Source organism: Capra hircus, chromosome 4 (genome assembly GCF_001704415.2).
Source record: "Capra hircus breed San Clemente chromosome 4, ASM170441v1, whole genome shotgun sequence".
Taxonomy (NCBI): Eukaryota; Metazoa; Chordata; class Mammalia; order Artiodactyla; family Bovidae; genus Capra; species Capra hircus.
In genome coordinates, this window is record NC_030811.1 from 101466922 (window position 1) to 101483775 (window position 16854).

A 16854-nucleotide genomic window follows, 5' to 3' on the forward strand; every position below is an offset into this window, starting at 1 on the left:
CTTCTATCTTCTGTAAAAATGTATCCAGAACTGAAATGAATGAAAAGAAGGGTAGCATAATCCTTCACATTTTAGAATAGGACATCAACCCTTATTGTGGCTTATAATAAACAGTACTTCCCTGGTTAATTACAATAGTCATGACTCCTAAATAGTTTTGTTTTGTTTTTTTACCTAAATGGTGCTTGATGTACCACAAATTTCAAATTATCTCTCTTTTTCTAGAAAGGAAGACACTGCTCTCACGACAAAATGTACTTTAGAAAAATAATACACGTTAAAAAATAAATAGATAACCTAATTCTATTAATAGTTTCAATTATGCTCATCATCTTTAGGTTGGGTATTTCTCTGATATCCTAAGACACACTTATTACTCTCAAGATAGGTCACTTCTACAAATAGCCTACTATTAACCATCCCAGGATAATTCTGACCAGGTTTATCCTAATTGGGTGGTCTTATTGCCAAATTCTAAGGGGCACTCAAAGTACCCTCTAATAAACTGAAGCTATTAAAAATACCACTATGAGAAACATATGTAAGTAACAATTCTCTTTCAAAAGGTTTCACCATGGAGGTAAGTTTCCATGCATCCAATGTAAGATCATGTGACTACTGGAACTGATTAAACACTACACAGACAACAGGAGCCTGATGAAAATTGTCTTCTCACAACCACCAAAGATACCCAAATTGAAACAAGTAAGTATGTAATCCCATCACTTCATGGCAAATAGATGGGCAAACACTGGAAACAGTGACAGACTTTATTTTCTTGGGCTTCAAAATCACTGCAATGGTGACTGCAGTCATGAAATTAAAAGATGCTTACTCCTTGGGAGAAAAGTTATGAGCAACCTAGACAGCATATTAAAAAGCAGAGGCATTACTTTGTCAACAGAGGTCCATCTAGTCAAAGCTATGGTTTATTCCAGTACTCGTGTATGGATGTGAGAGCTGGACTATAAAAGAGGCTGAGTCCTGAAGAACTGATGTTTTTAAACTGTGGAGTTGGAGAAGATTCTTGAGAGTCTTTGGACTGCAAAGAGATCAAACCAGTCCTAAAGGAAATCAGTCCTGAATCCTAAAGGAAATCAGTCCTGAATATTCACTGGAAGGACTGATGCTGAAGCTGAAACTCCAATACTGTGGCCACCTGATGGGAAGAACTGACTCATTGGAAAAGACCCTGATGCTGGGAAAGGTGGGAGGAAAAGGAGACAACAGAGGATGAGATGGTTGGATGACATCACCAACTCAATGGACCTGAGTTTGAGCAAGCTATGGGAGTTGGTGAAGAACAAGGGAAGCCTGGCGTACTGCATCCCACGGGGTCACAAAGAGTCAGACATGAATGAGTGACTGAACAACAAATGTTATTCAAAGGTTTTACAATAGTGAACCTTAACATAATCCAAATGTCATACAGAAGAATGCTAAAAATTTTAAAGGAGCTAGACTATCATGCACAAGAAAAAGATTCAAAATATTAATTTCTTTAAATCATCTAATTGTGGTTGGTGATAATTATTACATTTATCACTTCTGTTTGGATATACATTTTTAAAATGATAAACCATAAAATGAAAAAGAAATAAAATTTTCCTCTTGGGAGTAGTTATTATTGCTTATCAGCAAGATAAGAACATTTTTCAGTAAAAATAACAGTAAGCAAACAGTTTATTTGAAGAAAAATCACAAACCAATAAAAACTAGTGAATTTGATTTCTCAGTTATGTAATACCACAAGGAAAAACACTATTTTCTTTACAAAATAATATTTTTCAGGCAATTTTTTTCATTAGTATTCACATGAAGTCCCAAGATAATAAGCCCTCCAAATGACTATCCATTTTACCCATCTCATTCACCAATATCAAGGTGATATCAATATCAATCATATCAATATCAATATCAAATCATAGCAGCTCACTCTTTTAAAATAAAGCAAAAGTTTCAATTCTAATTTTTAAAGAATATACCACACACTTGACGAATATCTGATTAAACAATGATTTAAAACAATGGTTAAATCACCTACAAAAACCTCAGAAGTGACTTCTATGGGTCCCTTTTAGGAAATTCCTAGTTTGCAACCTAAAACATTGGTATCACATAAGCTTAAAGAACAATGAGCAAGTGGATAAGTATTTCTTCTTCAGCTTCACTGCCCTTGAAAAATGATCCACACTGTGTTATTACCTTTACAGAGTCTTCAACTTGCCACTTTTCCATATTTCTCTGCCATATCTGTTGTCTACTGAGCTTTAGACTGAAATTCTAACATTTATATCCACTCTAATTCATTTAAAGACTAAACACATTTTAACATCTTTTTCTTTCTTTCATACAAAACAGAATTCAAACTACCATAAAATGAGGTTTATTCTCTTCAACCTATTTAATTTTGAGTAAAAGATACAAAAAGTACACCTTTAATATGATTATGGAAAAAAGGTTTTTTATATGATGAAATATAGACAATTAAAAATTTATAGATATATAAAACCTATTCTATATAGGTTTCTCACGTTTTAAAATGGGTAAACAGGAAAAACATGTTTGCTATTATTTTAGCAAAATCTCAACTTAAAAATCTCTCTAAATTATAATTACTTAAGCTTTTTTTTCTAAGGGAAAAATATAAAGGAAATACATCAAAGCACTAACTATGGCTGTCTGGATATTAGGACTGTTCAGTTCAGTTCAGTTGCTCAGTCGTGTCCAACTCTTTGCGACCACATGGATCATAACGTGCCAGGCCTCCCCGTCCATCACCATCTCCCGGAGTTCACTCAAACTCACGTCCATCGAGTCAGTGATGCCATCCAGCCATCTCATCCTCTGTCATCCCCTTCTCCTCCTGCCCCCAATCCCTCCCAGCATCAGAGTCTTTTCCACTGAGTCAACTCTTCGCATGAGGTGGCCAAAGTACTGGAGTTTCAGCTTTAGCATCATTCCTTCCAAACAACACCCAGGACCGATCTCCTTTAGCATGGACTGGTTGGATCTCCTTGCAGTCCAAGGGACTCTCAAGAGTCTTCTCCAACACCACAGTTCAAAAGCATCAATTCTTCGGTGCTCAGCTTTCTTCACAGTCCAACTCTCGCATACATACATGACCACTGGAAAAACCATGCTGCTGCTAAGTCGCTTCAGTCATGTCCGACTATGTGCGACCCCATAGACGGCAGCCCACTAGGCTCCTCTGTCCCTGGGATTCTCCAGGCAAGAATACTGGAGTGGGTTGCCATTTCCTTCTCCAATGCATGAAAGCGAAAAGTGAAAGTGAAGTCGCTCAGTCATGCCCGACTCTTAGCGACCCTATGGACTGCAGCCTACCAGGCTCCTCCGTCCATGGGATTTTCCAGGCAAGAGTACTAGAGTTGGGTGCCACTGTCTGCCTTGACTAAATGGACCTTTGTTGGCAAAGTAATGTCTCTGCTTTTCAATATGCTATCTAGGTTGGTCATAACTTTTCTTCCAAGGAGTAAGCATCTTTTAATTTCATGGCTGCTAGAAATGTTTTTTTTCTTGAAATTATGATCAAGGCTTCCCTGGTGGCCCAGTGGTAAAAAGAAAAATACACCTGCCAATGCAGAAGGCACATATTCAGTCCCTGGGTTGGGAAGTTCCCCTGGAGAAGGAAATAGCAACCCACTCCAGTATTCTTGCCTGGGAAATCCACAGAGGAGCCTGAAGGCCTACAGTCCACAGGGTCACAAAAGAGTCAGATATGACTCAACAACAATTACTATCAACCTCTGAGCAGCACACACAACCTATGTGAATCATATTTAATGAAAAATAATATAAAATGTGTCTATAATTGTTTTGAATTATTTAAGAAATATGTACAGTCCAAATCAGAGGAAACTTTTCCCATTCAACTTGTCACTGGGGACCAAAAGACCAACCACATCACTGAGGCTGAGTTACCTTACCTTAAATAAGTATTTAATATTTATCCTATCTCTCAGTACAGAAAAACCAGGAACACAAAATTTGCCATTTAAAACATTTTTTTCTGTACTTAACATCCTATCACTAGAACTCTGATTACAAAACCTACTAAAAGTTTTAAAATAAATTGAGTAATATTGCTGATGATGAGAAAAGAACTTATAATATGCACGATACCTATCACAAATATATCCTAAGGCACAAAAGAGACAAAATGATGTTGACACATAAAGTCCAAATGGTGATTACCTGAACATTTGCTACCCAGTGAACGCTGCTAAGGATACATTTTTTCACATGCTAAGAAAAAAAAAAAACGTCTAGGGCTAGGCTAATTGGAAAATAAATAAAATAGGGGGTGGAATATCTCTTAGAGACCTTATTTAAAACACTGTTGGCAAGTATACTACCTAATGTTCTGTCATGTACTATGACATGCAGGTGACATTTTTCTTCAGACACAGTGCAATCAATATATCAGGATAACTGACATCACAGTCAGGGGTACCCTACTATTACAAGTCAGTTACAAGATCTTGTCACAAAGGTGTTTATACTAAGCGACAAGCTGCAACCTCAAAAGAAAAGAGATTTATCTACATTTAGATGAAGTACTCCAAAAAGAATTAGACAGTTACCCATTTAAAAAGCACATTTGGAAAACTATCTTTTAGCAAAATCTCAACTTAAAAATCTCTCTAAATTATAATTACTTAAGCATTTCTTTTAAGGGAAAAAGATAAAAGAAATACATCAAAGCACTAACTATGGTTGTCTGGATATTAGGACTGTTAGAAATGTTTTATCTTCTCTCTGTTCTATACATCCATCATTTTATTTACTATTCATTCGTGGTTCAGCTGGTAAAGAATCCACCTGCAAAGGAGGAGACCTGGGTTCGATCTCTGGGTTGGGAAGATCCCCTGCAGAAGGGAAAGGCGACCCACTCCAGTATTCTGGCCTGGAGAATTCCATGGACTGTATAGTCCATGGGGTCTCAAACGGTTGGACATGACAGCAACTTTCACTTACCCACTTACCCAATACATTATGATGGACAATTAGCTTTTCAGAAAATAAAACATTTAAGAAGTTCATATTTAACCATGAAAATATTGAAGGAAAAGTGACCTGGTTAATTTACAATATGGAAGTCTGTCACTCAGGCACCTGATAACCAAAACCAAAAACACAAAACCTAGCAAGACTAGCTTCCTATTATGCCTTAGAAAATTTCCCTTCTTCTGGATTCATTAATTTTAGATAAAAATTCATTTTGGAACTTTACAAGTAGTGAAGAAAGATCTACACATGTGAATGTATAAAAAAATGAACATTCTAAACAGTGAAAAATACCACAAAGTTAAAAGGTACAGGACAAGGTGGAAAAGTATTTGCAAGGATACAAAGTATTTATAACGCATACAACAGACAAAGGATTAACATTACTAAAAAAGAAAATTCCAATAAGTCAATAAGAAAAAAGACAGGTTAAGAAAAAGAGGGCTTCCCTGGTGGCCCAGTGATTGAGAGTCCACCTGCCAATGCAAGGGATGCGGGGTTCAATCCCTGGTCAGGGAAGATCCCACGTGCAGTGAGGCAGCTGAGCCCAAGCACCACAACTGCTGAAGCTCCTGTGCTCTGCGGTAAGAGATGACACAGCAAAGAGAAGCTTGCACAGTGCAACTAGAGAGCAGCCCCCACTCACCAGAGAGAAAACCTGCACACGCCAATGAAGACCCAGCACAGGCAAAAAAAAAATCTTTTTTTTTAAATAAAAAATAAAGAAATGACATAAGAAGTGTACAGCTAGCAATAGGAAAAAAGAAAAAGAAATGGCCACATATATTACTACCAAACTTCAATACTAATAAGAGGTACAGATATTTTTATTAAGAGATAGTCTCCAAAAGATTTTTTAAAATTTACTAATATGCAGTGTTGCAGAGTGATCAAGTAGTTAGTACACTGTTGGAAGAATACAAATAAATACAGCCTTTTTGAAGGGCAATCTGGCAAAGTTTGTTAAAAAGTTTAAATGTGCTTATATTTTTATTCATTCTAGAAATCTATCCTGTACAAATTATGACATTAATATATATGACACATATTTGTTAGCACTAAATGTCAGTGCAAAACTAGAAACAAAAAAAAAAGTAAAGACATTCTATGGCTATTAATATATACCATTAAAAAAAGTAGTAACATACCCCATATGTAACTCATATGAAAAGAATCTCAAGATTAAGAAATGAGTAAAATAAAGTAAGTCATGGGAGGGGAATCTCCTGGAATTTATCTCATTTATTGCAAGGTGGGGACTGTGCAAACACGCAAATGCATGTTGCACACTTGTATGCACGTTAAGAGCCTGACAGAGGGGCTCTCACTGGTAAAATCTGGACAATTTCAGTATCAGAGTAATCAGGTTATAGATAATAATGAGGCCACAGTAACACTGAAAAAGGATAAAAGGGGAGAGGTTCTTTACAAAACAAGAGTTGCCTAATAAATGTAGGAAGAATGATAGAAAATCCCCATTCTGCAGCCACATGCATAATAACTGGCTGTCAATGATGCTAAAACCACTAAGTATAAGGCTGTTAGGCAACAGGATATTAGAAAGTCTCAAGGTCATTACCCTATAGGTATTCATTAACTATAAAGAGTAAAGTATAGCTTTAGAATGGAGAGGCTTGGATGACACTACCTTAACACATCACCAACAATGCAATAAATTGGCATTAAATGCTCTGGATGTGTAACATCATCATAGCACTCTTACCAAAAAAAAAGTTTAAACTGAATCTAATCCAAAGGAAACAATAAAACAAATCCAGATTGAGGGATACTCTACACAACATTTTAAAAACCGCTTTGATCCTTCAACAAGTCAACATAAATGATACAAAAAGACAGGAACTTGTTTTAGATTAAGACACTGACAGGCCACAAAATGCAGTGCATGGTACGTGACTGTGTCCTGGATGGTAGGAGGAGGGGAGAGCTGTGATAACAGAGGCATAGAGGGTACAAGAGGAGTTTGCATATTATTGACTACTGATCTTTTTAAAAAATATGTTTCTGTATGTGTACGCACATGAGATGTTACCTCCTACTATGTGAGCTGTTTGCTTTAGGGACGATTACAAAGACTCAAATGAGAAAAGCATGAGGCTGCTTTATTGGCAAGCTGTGTTTTCCCTCCTCTATCCTTCTGAATAAGCTGGTGTTAAATGTAACCAATGGTAGTCTCGAAAATAATAAAGTGTAGATACCCTGGTAAGCCTTATTGAGCCACTCCTTCATATTATCAATGGAGCTAATGGTTTAATGTTCACATGAAACACCCTGGGATCAGTCATAATACAGATTCTGATTTAGAAGGTTAGGGACTTGGCCTGTGATTATGCTTTTCTAACAAGCGTCCAGGTGATACGGATGGTACCAGTTAATGCTGTGATCTGTGGACCACACTTTTCAGTAGCACAACTTTTAAAAAAACTACTGAAATAGGTAAAAGTGACATTTTCATTTAACTTTAAACCTTATTTACTTTAGATGCAGCAATAGTTCAAGTATACAGTGCTCCTGCTCCTGCTGCTAAGTCGCTTCAGTCGTGTCCAACTCTGTGTGACCCCACAGACGGCAGCCCACCAGGCTCCCCCGTCCCTGGGATTCTCCAGGCAAGAACACTGGAGTGGGTTGCCATTTCCTTCTCCAATGCATGAAAGTGAAAAGTGAAAGTGAAGTCGCTCAGTCGTGTCCGACTCCTAGCGACCCCATGGACTGCAGCCTACCAGGCTCCTCCATCCACGGGATTTTCCAGGCAAGAGTACTGGAGTGGGGTGCCATTGTCTTCTCCAGTATACAGTGAGAAAGACCTTAAAAACTAAAATAATTAAGTGGCCATAAAAGCCCCTATTCAGATAAATAAGTAAAGGACTGAAACTTTACTTCTGACAGGCTGCTGACCTTGTTTTCGAGGAATACAAAATGAAAAGTTAAAAAGAAATAGAAATGTTGGCGAGTATGTGGAGAAAAGGGAATCCTTGTACACTGTTGGTGGCATGGTAAATTGGCACGGTCACTATGGAAAACAGTATAGATGCTCCTCAAAAAACTAAAAATAAATACATCCAAAGAAAACAAAAACAAATTAGAAAAGATACATGCACCCCAATGTTCATAGCAGCATTACTTACAATAGCCAAGATATGGAAGCAACCTAAAAGTACATCAACAGATGAACTGATACAGATCTGGTATACACAACAGAATATTACTCAGCCATTCAAAAGAATGAAATTCTGCTATTTGCAACAATGTGGATGGACCTAGAGAGTACTATGTGTACGGGAATAAGTCAGATGGAAAAAGACAAATACTCCATGTTATCACTTATATGTGAAATCTAAAAAAAATAAACAAATGTATATAAAAAAATAGAAATACACTCAATATATAGAGAACAAACTCATGGTTACCAGCAGGGAGAAGAAAAGTGGGAGGGGCCAGATAAGCATAGGGGAATAAGACATACAAGCTACTATATATAAAATAAATAAGTAACAAGGATTCATTGTATAGTACAGCCATTAAATATAGCCAGTATTTTTTAAAAACTTTAAATGGATTATAGTCTATAAAAATACTGAATCAATATTTTGTACATCTGAAGTTAATATAATATTACAAAGCAACTTTACTTCAAAAAATAAACAAATAACAGGTCAGAAGGGAGAGTTCATTGTGATTTGTAAAGGAAATGCAGGAGATGCAGACTGGAGTCCAAAAGTAAGCAGCTACAGTAAAAGAGCTGCTTTACTATCATAGCTGTGGGACATTGAGACCACAAGGCTGAAGCACACTGACTAACAGCAGCAAGACATCACCCTCAAATACATTCAAACATTTATAAGGACCAGGCAACTATCAAACATGAGTAAGGGATTTAACAGAAGAGAGTGGCAAACTGAAGATTCTAGGCTTCATCAGTCCTATTCAACTCCAGGAGATTATTACCATAAAAGTGAGAACCAACTGCTGTCAGAACTTCAAGAGAAGTTCAAATTCCTAAATATGTAAAATAACATCTTCAGTTTTTAAATGTTAACAATCAATTCAATTTCTTAAAATCATTGTGCTAGCCTTAAATAGGAGAAGGAAATGGCAACCCATTCCAGTGTTCTTGCCTGGAGAATCCCAGGGACGGGGGAGCCTAGTGGGATGGCGTCTCTGGGGTCGCAGAGTCGGACATGACTGAAGCGACCTAGCAGCAGCAGACTTAAATATCACATCCATGGTCAAAACCAGGACCTATGAAGTAGAGGCATTACCCTCACATGATGAATAGCCAGTAACACTAACAGTACTAGTCACGCCTGCATCTCACATCAGGACTGACAGTCACTCATACAAGCAGCGGAAACACATCTGTGACCATCAGTGGTGATCAGCACGACAAACAATGGCAGCACAGCTGCTACTTTTGATGTTCACCTATCCTGCAACTTCTCCAAGAAATCTGAACCACTCTTGGAGAAAAAAAAGAACTCACACGCACAACCATGTTGACTGGTCCAAGGTTATAACCATTACCACTAATCTCAAGTAGTCCCTTATTGCTGTCTGGTAATATATACACACATATATTATATACACACACATATAACATGGGTGAATATGTAAGTATATACACACACAATATTATGTACGTATTTCCCTAATCCATTTATTCCCCCAAATAACTATTTTATACCAACCTCTCACTCCTCAAATCTCCAACGTCTTCCCACCTCTGCATTCTGCTAATGGCTGCTTCCTATTCCACTGAGAAAATAAGCATTCAATTCCACATGTTCTAATCACCACATCCAACATCCTACCTACGTCTGTATCCATATATTCTCTTCTCCTTCTATTTACTATGCCAACTTTTATCTATTAAATCTCTTCCCTTGTGTTGGATCCTATCCTTTATAGCCTAGTACTCAAAAGACTTGCTCCAGCAACTGTTCCCCTTTCTTTCCTGACATCATCAATTGCTAACTTTCCATTTCCACTGGTTCCTTCCATCCATACACTAGCATCTGTCTCTGTGGGAGGCAGCCTCTAAGATGGTGCCCAGTATTAATATTCTTGGAATGTCCCCTCCTACATTTGACTAAGGTTGGTTCTATGCGAACAATGTAGCAGAATTGACAGTACATGCATAATGTCACCCTGCTTATTTAACTTCTATGCAGAGTCCATCATGAGAAACGCTGGGCTGGAGGAAGCACAAGCCGGAATCAAGACTGCTGGGAGAAATATCTATAACCTCAGATACGCAGATGATACCACCCTTATGGCACAAAGTGAAGATGAACTAATAAGCCTCTTGATGAAAGTGAAAGAGGAGTGAAAAAGTTGGCTTAAAGCTCAACATTCAGAAAACGAAGATCATGGCATCTGGTCCCACCACTTCATGGGAAATAGATGGGGAAACAGTGGAAACAGTGTCAGACTCTATTTTGGGGGGCTCCAAAATCACCGCAGATGGTGACTGCAGCCATGAAATTAAAAGACGCTTACTCCTTGGAAGGAAAGTTATAACCAACCTAGACAGCATATTCAAAAGCAGAGACATTACTTTGCCAACAAAGGTCCATCTAGTTAAGGCTATGGTTTTTCCAGTGGTCATGTATGGATGTGAGAGTTGGACTGTGAAGAAAGCTGAGCGCCGAAGAATTGATGCTTTTGAACTGTGGTGTTGGAGAAGACTCTTTTGAGAGTCCCTCGGACTGCAAGATCAGTCCATCCTAAAGGAGATCAGTCCTGGGTGTTCATCGGAAGGACTGATGCTAAAGCTGAAACTCCAGTACTTTGGCCACCTCATGCGAAGAGTTGACTCATTGGAAAAGACTCTGATGCTGGGAGGGACTCGGGGCAGGAGGAGAAGGGGACGACAGAGGATGAGATGGCTGGATGGCATCACTGACTCGATGGACATGAGTTTGGGTAAACTCTGGGAGTTGGTGATGGACAGGGAGGCCTGGCGTGCTGCGATTCATGGGGTCACAAAGAGTCAGACACGACTAAGCGACTGAACTGAACTGAACCACATTAACTAACTCCATATTTTCCCCCTTGCTTCTATGTATTTTACATTTTTAATAAACCATGTGACATAAGCATTTTGCCTGTAAGCCTTGTTTCCCATAACCTTTGGGATGACTTGCCTGGTAGTGACTTGGATTTTACCATGCATTAGGGTCATTTCCCATAAGCCAGGTTTCATCTTACTCTAAAAACAGTGTTTGACAGTTACAATCTATTTTGAAAACTTTTCATTACTCCAGGCCACTACTCAAGGCTCTTCTCCAATCTCACTGGCCCTGTGCTCCTCCACTCCTCTTAAAGTGCTCAAAGCACTATGCCATTCCCTAGACAGCAAATTCAGGCTCACAGTTTTAAACATCTGCAGGCTGATCAGTCCCAAATTTGCCTCACCAGCCCCTATATCTTACCTCAACTCTAAAAGTTTAAAACCAAACTTTTACTATCTACCTGTAAACCTATTCCTCTGTTGGATCATTGCTATGGTCTCCAAAATGGTCTCCCTGATTCCCACTTTAGACACACTTCAGTCTGCTCTCACCCCAGCAGTGATTCTGCCAAAACATTAATCATATCATAGTGATCCTCTGCTTAAAGTTCACCCAGCTCTTCCCATATCCATCTCAGTGTAATCTGAAATCTATGACCTACAAGGCCCCACCTGGTTTGCCCTTATCTCTGCCTCCACCACTAAGCAGCTCACTCCCTCACTTCTAGCCACACTAACCTCCACGTCATCATACAAACACTCCAGACATGTTCCTACTTCAACATCTTTACAGTAACTACCCCCTCATTCTGGAGTGCTCTTTCCCCAGATATTCACATGGCTTGCTTACTCACATGCTTCAGGTCACTGCTCAGAGATCACCTTATCAGAGAGGATTTTCCTTATAAGCTTTTATAAATAGAAACTTTCACCTGCCCACTCAACAACCCCCATTCATAGCATTCCTAATATTCCTTTTCCTACTTTATTTTTCCCCACAGTCCAGACCACCACCTGATATATACTACTGTGTTATATTTTCATTCCTGTCTCTTACTATGCATTAAGCTCCATAAGGTCAGCACTGTCTATATTGTTTATTTTACATGCCTGAAACCTACAGAATGCCTAGCACTCAGAAAGTTCTAAACAAACACTACTGAAAAAAAAAAAAAAAAAAAAAAAGAAATAACAGCAACAGGAGACATTCCAACAGTGAGTCTTAGCGGCAAGGGCAGGGAGCTTCATATGAAGACAAGAGGACTGGTTAAAGAAGTCCAAGCCCCACAAGTCTCAGAAGTCCAGCAGATACCCAAAATTATTTGGGAGGAGGTGGCAATACCAGAAAGGCAGGTAAGGGCAAGGCCACAGAAACACTGTTTTTCAGTAGGTCATGAGAGCACAAGATAACTTCAGAGGCACTTCTGCCAAAAGCATCAGGTTAGCACCTGAACCTAATCAGGAGAAAACGTAAGAAAATCCCAATATTGAGGACATCCTATCAAAGAACTGGCCTGTATTCTTCAAAAATGTCAATGGCATGGACCACAAAGACTTAAACTATGTTCTAGATTAAAGGAAACTAAATAGATATGACAACTGACTGCAACTCATAATCCTGGATTTTATTTTGCTAGAATCAATACCATTGGGATGACTGGCAAAATGTGAATACAGTCATAGACTAGACAACAGTTTTCTACCAATGGTGACTTCCCGACTTTGATAATTATGTGACTTTGTAAGAGAATGAATGTCCTTGATCTTTGTTCTTAAGAAATACACAGTAAGGCACTAGAGGCAGAGCTGAACATTTTGTCTACAGCTTACTCTCAGAGGTGAGGGAAAATTTTTTATATGAGAGAAGATAAAACATATATAGCAAGATATCACCATCTGGCAAATCTTAGTGAAGAGCATACAAATTCACAAGTCAGAAATTATCTCAAAATAAAAAATTTTAAATAAAATACAACAAAAATTACATTAAAAAGGTTCAAAATTCATAATCAGGAAAAATACTTTCAATGTATTACAATGGCTCCTATTTCAGATTCTAAAAGATGATCTCTACAAATTCCCCTTTCAACTTAAAAATTATAACTATGAAAGAAGAAACTATATACCACTTGACTCAACTGTACCTTTTTCAAAAATGTACTCTACTATATGAACATATTAGATTTTTTCCTATACCTAAATGTCAATTAAAAACTAGAAATAATGCCATGAAAGAAAATATCATAGTATTGACCTTCAAAGAAATAATGATTTATATATAGTAATAATCTACTTTGATTATTTTAAAACACATTTTAAATGAACCTAATCTGAAAAAATAATACCCATCATAATTTGAAAATTCAGTACCTCTTATTTCAGGTTAAGTATAATAAAATATTATAGAAAAATTAGTATAGTACATATGTAAAACAGCTGATATTACTTATACAAATGCAGTGTCAACCAGTCATTTCTAAAAGGAAGCAAAACAAAGCAAAATTACCTTCATGAACTGTAATGCCACAATTGTCACACTGAATTATTTCATCAGCATCCTCACTATTATCTCCAAGACAAACACAGCAAATCAGAATATGGTCCATTTTTTGAGAACTCCAGTTTTGACTCTTCTCAAGAATCAGCGAGTCCTAATAATAAAATATCAGAAAATCACAAATTTAAAAGGTAATTTTAATAAAATTCTCACCTTAAATCATTTTGTGCATTTCCAAGATTATGCTGCATACTCCATTACTTTAGTAATTCCCAAGTGCACATTTGAGAAGTATATCTCTGTTAAAGGACCCTCTAAGAACCCTCTCTCTAATTTTTCACTTCTCTCCAAGTTTTATATTCTCTCTTCCCAAGTAAATATAAAACCAAGCTTATAACCAACAACTCTGCATCTGCTGTGCCATTCTGGATATAGCCTGACCCCTGAAACTCGGAGAAAGGTAGAATTAATCCACAAGTAATCACTAACTCTATATGAGTCTTAAAAATGTGAGAATGGTTCCTACACTTAGCAAGCTTATAATCCTATCTAGGGGAGACAAGACACACACATATTAAACAATTTTTAAAAATCAATTCAAGATAACATATAGGCAAATATGTATGTGATGGCACAGTTACAGACTAAACCCCTTTGGTGCTGGAGAATCTAGAATTTCCAGAGTCATCAAACTGGTGGATGATAGATCCATGAGAGTCTGCATTGGAAACTGGTGTATACAGGCACAGAAAATCATCTAAAAAAGAATCCAGACTGACTGCTAGAAGAGTCAGACTACTCTTTTAGCCTTTTGTCAAGAAATACCTAGTGAACACCTAGTTAATTGCAACATAAAAGGAGAAAGGAAAATGCATTCAGGAATATATTTTTAAAAAAAAGGAAGAGGGTGCTCCATTTAATTTAAACCTTCTGCAGCATGAATTCAAACTTTAAATGCAAATTAACAAAATAATGATGTCTGCCATTTAATGCACTGGGCTTAGCATTACATGTAATAAAAGATGACATCTGAGTCTATATATTTTCATTTAAGAACCTAACCATATTCAGAAACAAAATAAATTAGTTCCATATCACACATTCATTAAATATATTATTTCATGTTAACATTTTTATGTTTCTATATTCTTTTAAACTGACCAATATCCACAGGTAACATTTAGAGTAATTTCAACAGCAATTTGTAAATAACATCTGAATGACATGACTGTCATAATTAACAACATTCTTTCAAGATATTTTCTGTGTAATTAATAAACTTGCAGCTGACCTAGACAAAAAAATCACTAAATACTGCAAAAGTTAACAAGGAGGCAATGTCATTTCTCTTGAGAATTCTAGCACTTTAAAATTCTATACTTCACTCCTTTTGTTATAAAACCAAAGTAGTGTGGGGCATTGCACGTGGCTAGCAAATAAGGTTAAAATTTCCTAAAAAGAAAACTCATGTTTTAAAGTAGTTTAGTACAGTGAGCAAAAGAAAAGTCTGCCCAGATTTTCATCCCAAAACTTCAAAGCTGAAGCTTTCTCATCTGTAAAACTGGATGACAAAAATAATACCTACCTCATCAAGTTCTTGTAAGAATTAACAAGAAAACACATGGCAAAAACGTTCCTGATACGTACTAGGTATTCAATAAATGATCATTCCCATTCTCCTTTCTTCTGTACTTTGAAGATGGTCCAAAAAGAGAAATATGAGCTGACCATTTACTACATTGGGAATCTTCCTTGGAATCCCAAAAGGAAAGTTATGTCTCAATAAGCACTGCTAGTTTAAATATTTTCCTATGGTAAATCCATTTTTTTTTTAAGAATACCACATCAAGATTAAAAAAATAACAGATCAAATAAAGAGTAAGCAAATGACCAGAGTTTGATGACTGAGAAGCTACTCATGTTAATGCACTCTGCCTGTATTTCTCCGGTGGAATTACAACTACTAATTAGCCCTTGAAAAAAAGATTTACCCATGTGGGAAATAAATAAATGTCTATGGATCAGAAAAACGAGCATCAATAGGTAGCTCTAAATCTATTATTTTCCTGTTCGTCTATTTTGCTCAGAAAAACAGCACATGTCTTAATTATATCTCTATTCCATTTTCTCTCTGCGCACATTATCATTTAGAGGCAGAGAAAACAAAATTAACTGGCAATTTTGGTTGATACCCATCATTGCAGACTCTTACTAAAAATTAAATACAAAGAGACAAAAATGGGGAAAATTCAGATAACAACTGCTATTTCTTCACAGGGCAAGACATCTAATCCATTTAACATAACAGAGCCTTTTATCAGGAAAAAAAAAAAAAAACTTCCACCTGAAAATTTCTAAGATGATGTTCTATCATATATTCATTCTCACCGAAAGTGCTTGTTTCAAAGTCCAGGAACCATTATCTGAAAATACTATACAGCCCTCCCCCAAAAAATCTTACTGCAGAAAACTAAAAGGCAAGGTAACCTTAGTGAGTCTCAGAAACTTCAAAATAAAATTATAGAAAAGACATGTAAGCATATTCCGAGTACTGTTGAGATTGCACTTAAATTTTAAAAAATGCCATAATGCCACTGATAAAGATATGCCCATGTGAAGAAAATGCAGGTTATCAAATGCCCAATTATTGAACAGTAGTTCTCAAACTATGGTCTAGGGAACTCTCTCTCAGGAGTTCTAAAAGATAAATACTATGGATATTTGCCTTTTCACTCTCTCTTATGGGTATATGATGAAGATTTCCAGAAGTTACATGACATGGGATGGTGTCACCAATCCAACAACTTCTATGCTTCTTTACATTTTAATTTTTTTCAATTCCTGAGTTTTAATTGCAAATGGCAAATATCAAAAGATACAACTTATATAAATAATAATTATGGTCCTCAATTTTTAAGAGTATCCTGAACCAAAAATTTGAGAATCACTGCTCTAGAGCATTTCAAGGCCTACAGCATACACACAGTAAGACCATTAAGAGCCAATAATTATAAAATTCCTCCAAAAAGAATGTCAAATGCCTGTAAAAAATTTCAAAATTATGAAAGTTCCTGGGCATCATTTACGCAATACCCAAAATCACAGCCCTAAAAAAGCACTTGACAGAAGCCAAGAAAAAAAAAAATCTGCCTGCTTATAAGCTAAATACAATTCTATTCTGTATTCTAAAACTACATTTTTAGCTATCTCTACTACAAAGTAGTATTTGAAACAAAGTAAAAGCATAGAAAAATAAAACTTCAAATATAATCAGATATATAGGTATTAACTAATGAATACT

General features: G+C 36.8%; 1 protein-coding gene across 3 annotated transcripts in view; it reads right to left on the reverse strand.

Moving 5' to 3' along the window:
* Positions 1-16854, reverse strand: part of PHF14 (PHD finger protein 14) — a 196130-nt gene that overhangs the window by 166685 nt on the left and 12591 nt on the right. For all 3 annotated transcript variants that reach the window (XM_013963156.2, XM_013963157.2, XM_013963158.2), the window contains exon 4: positions 13563-13707. In XM_013963156.2, the coding sequence (XP_013818610.1) occupies positions 13563-13707 (145 nt within the window). The remainder of the gene's footprint in view (positions 1-13562; positions 13708-16854) is intronic.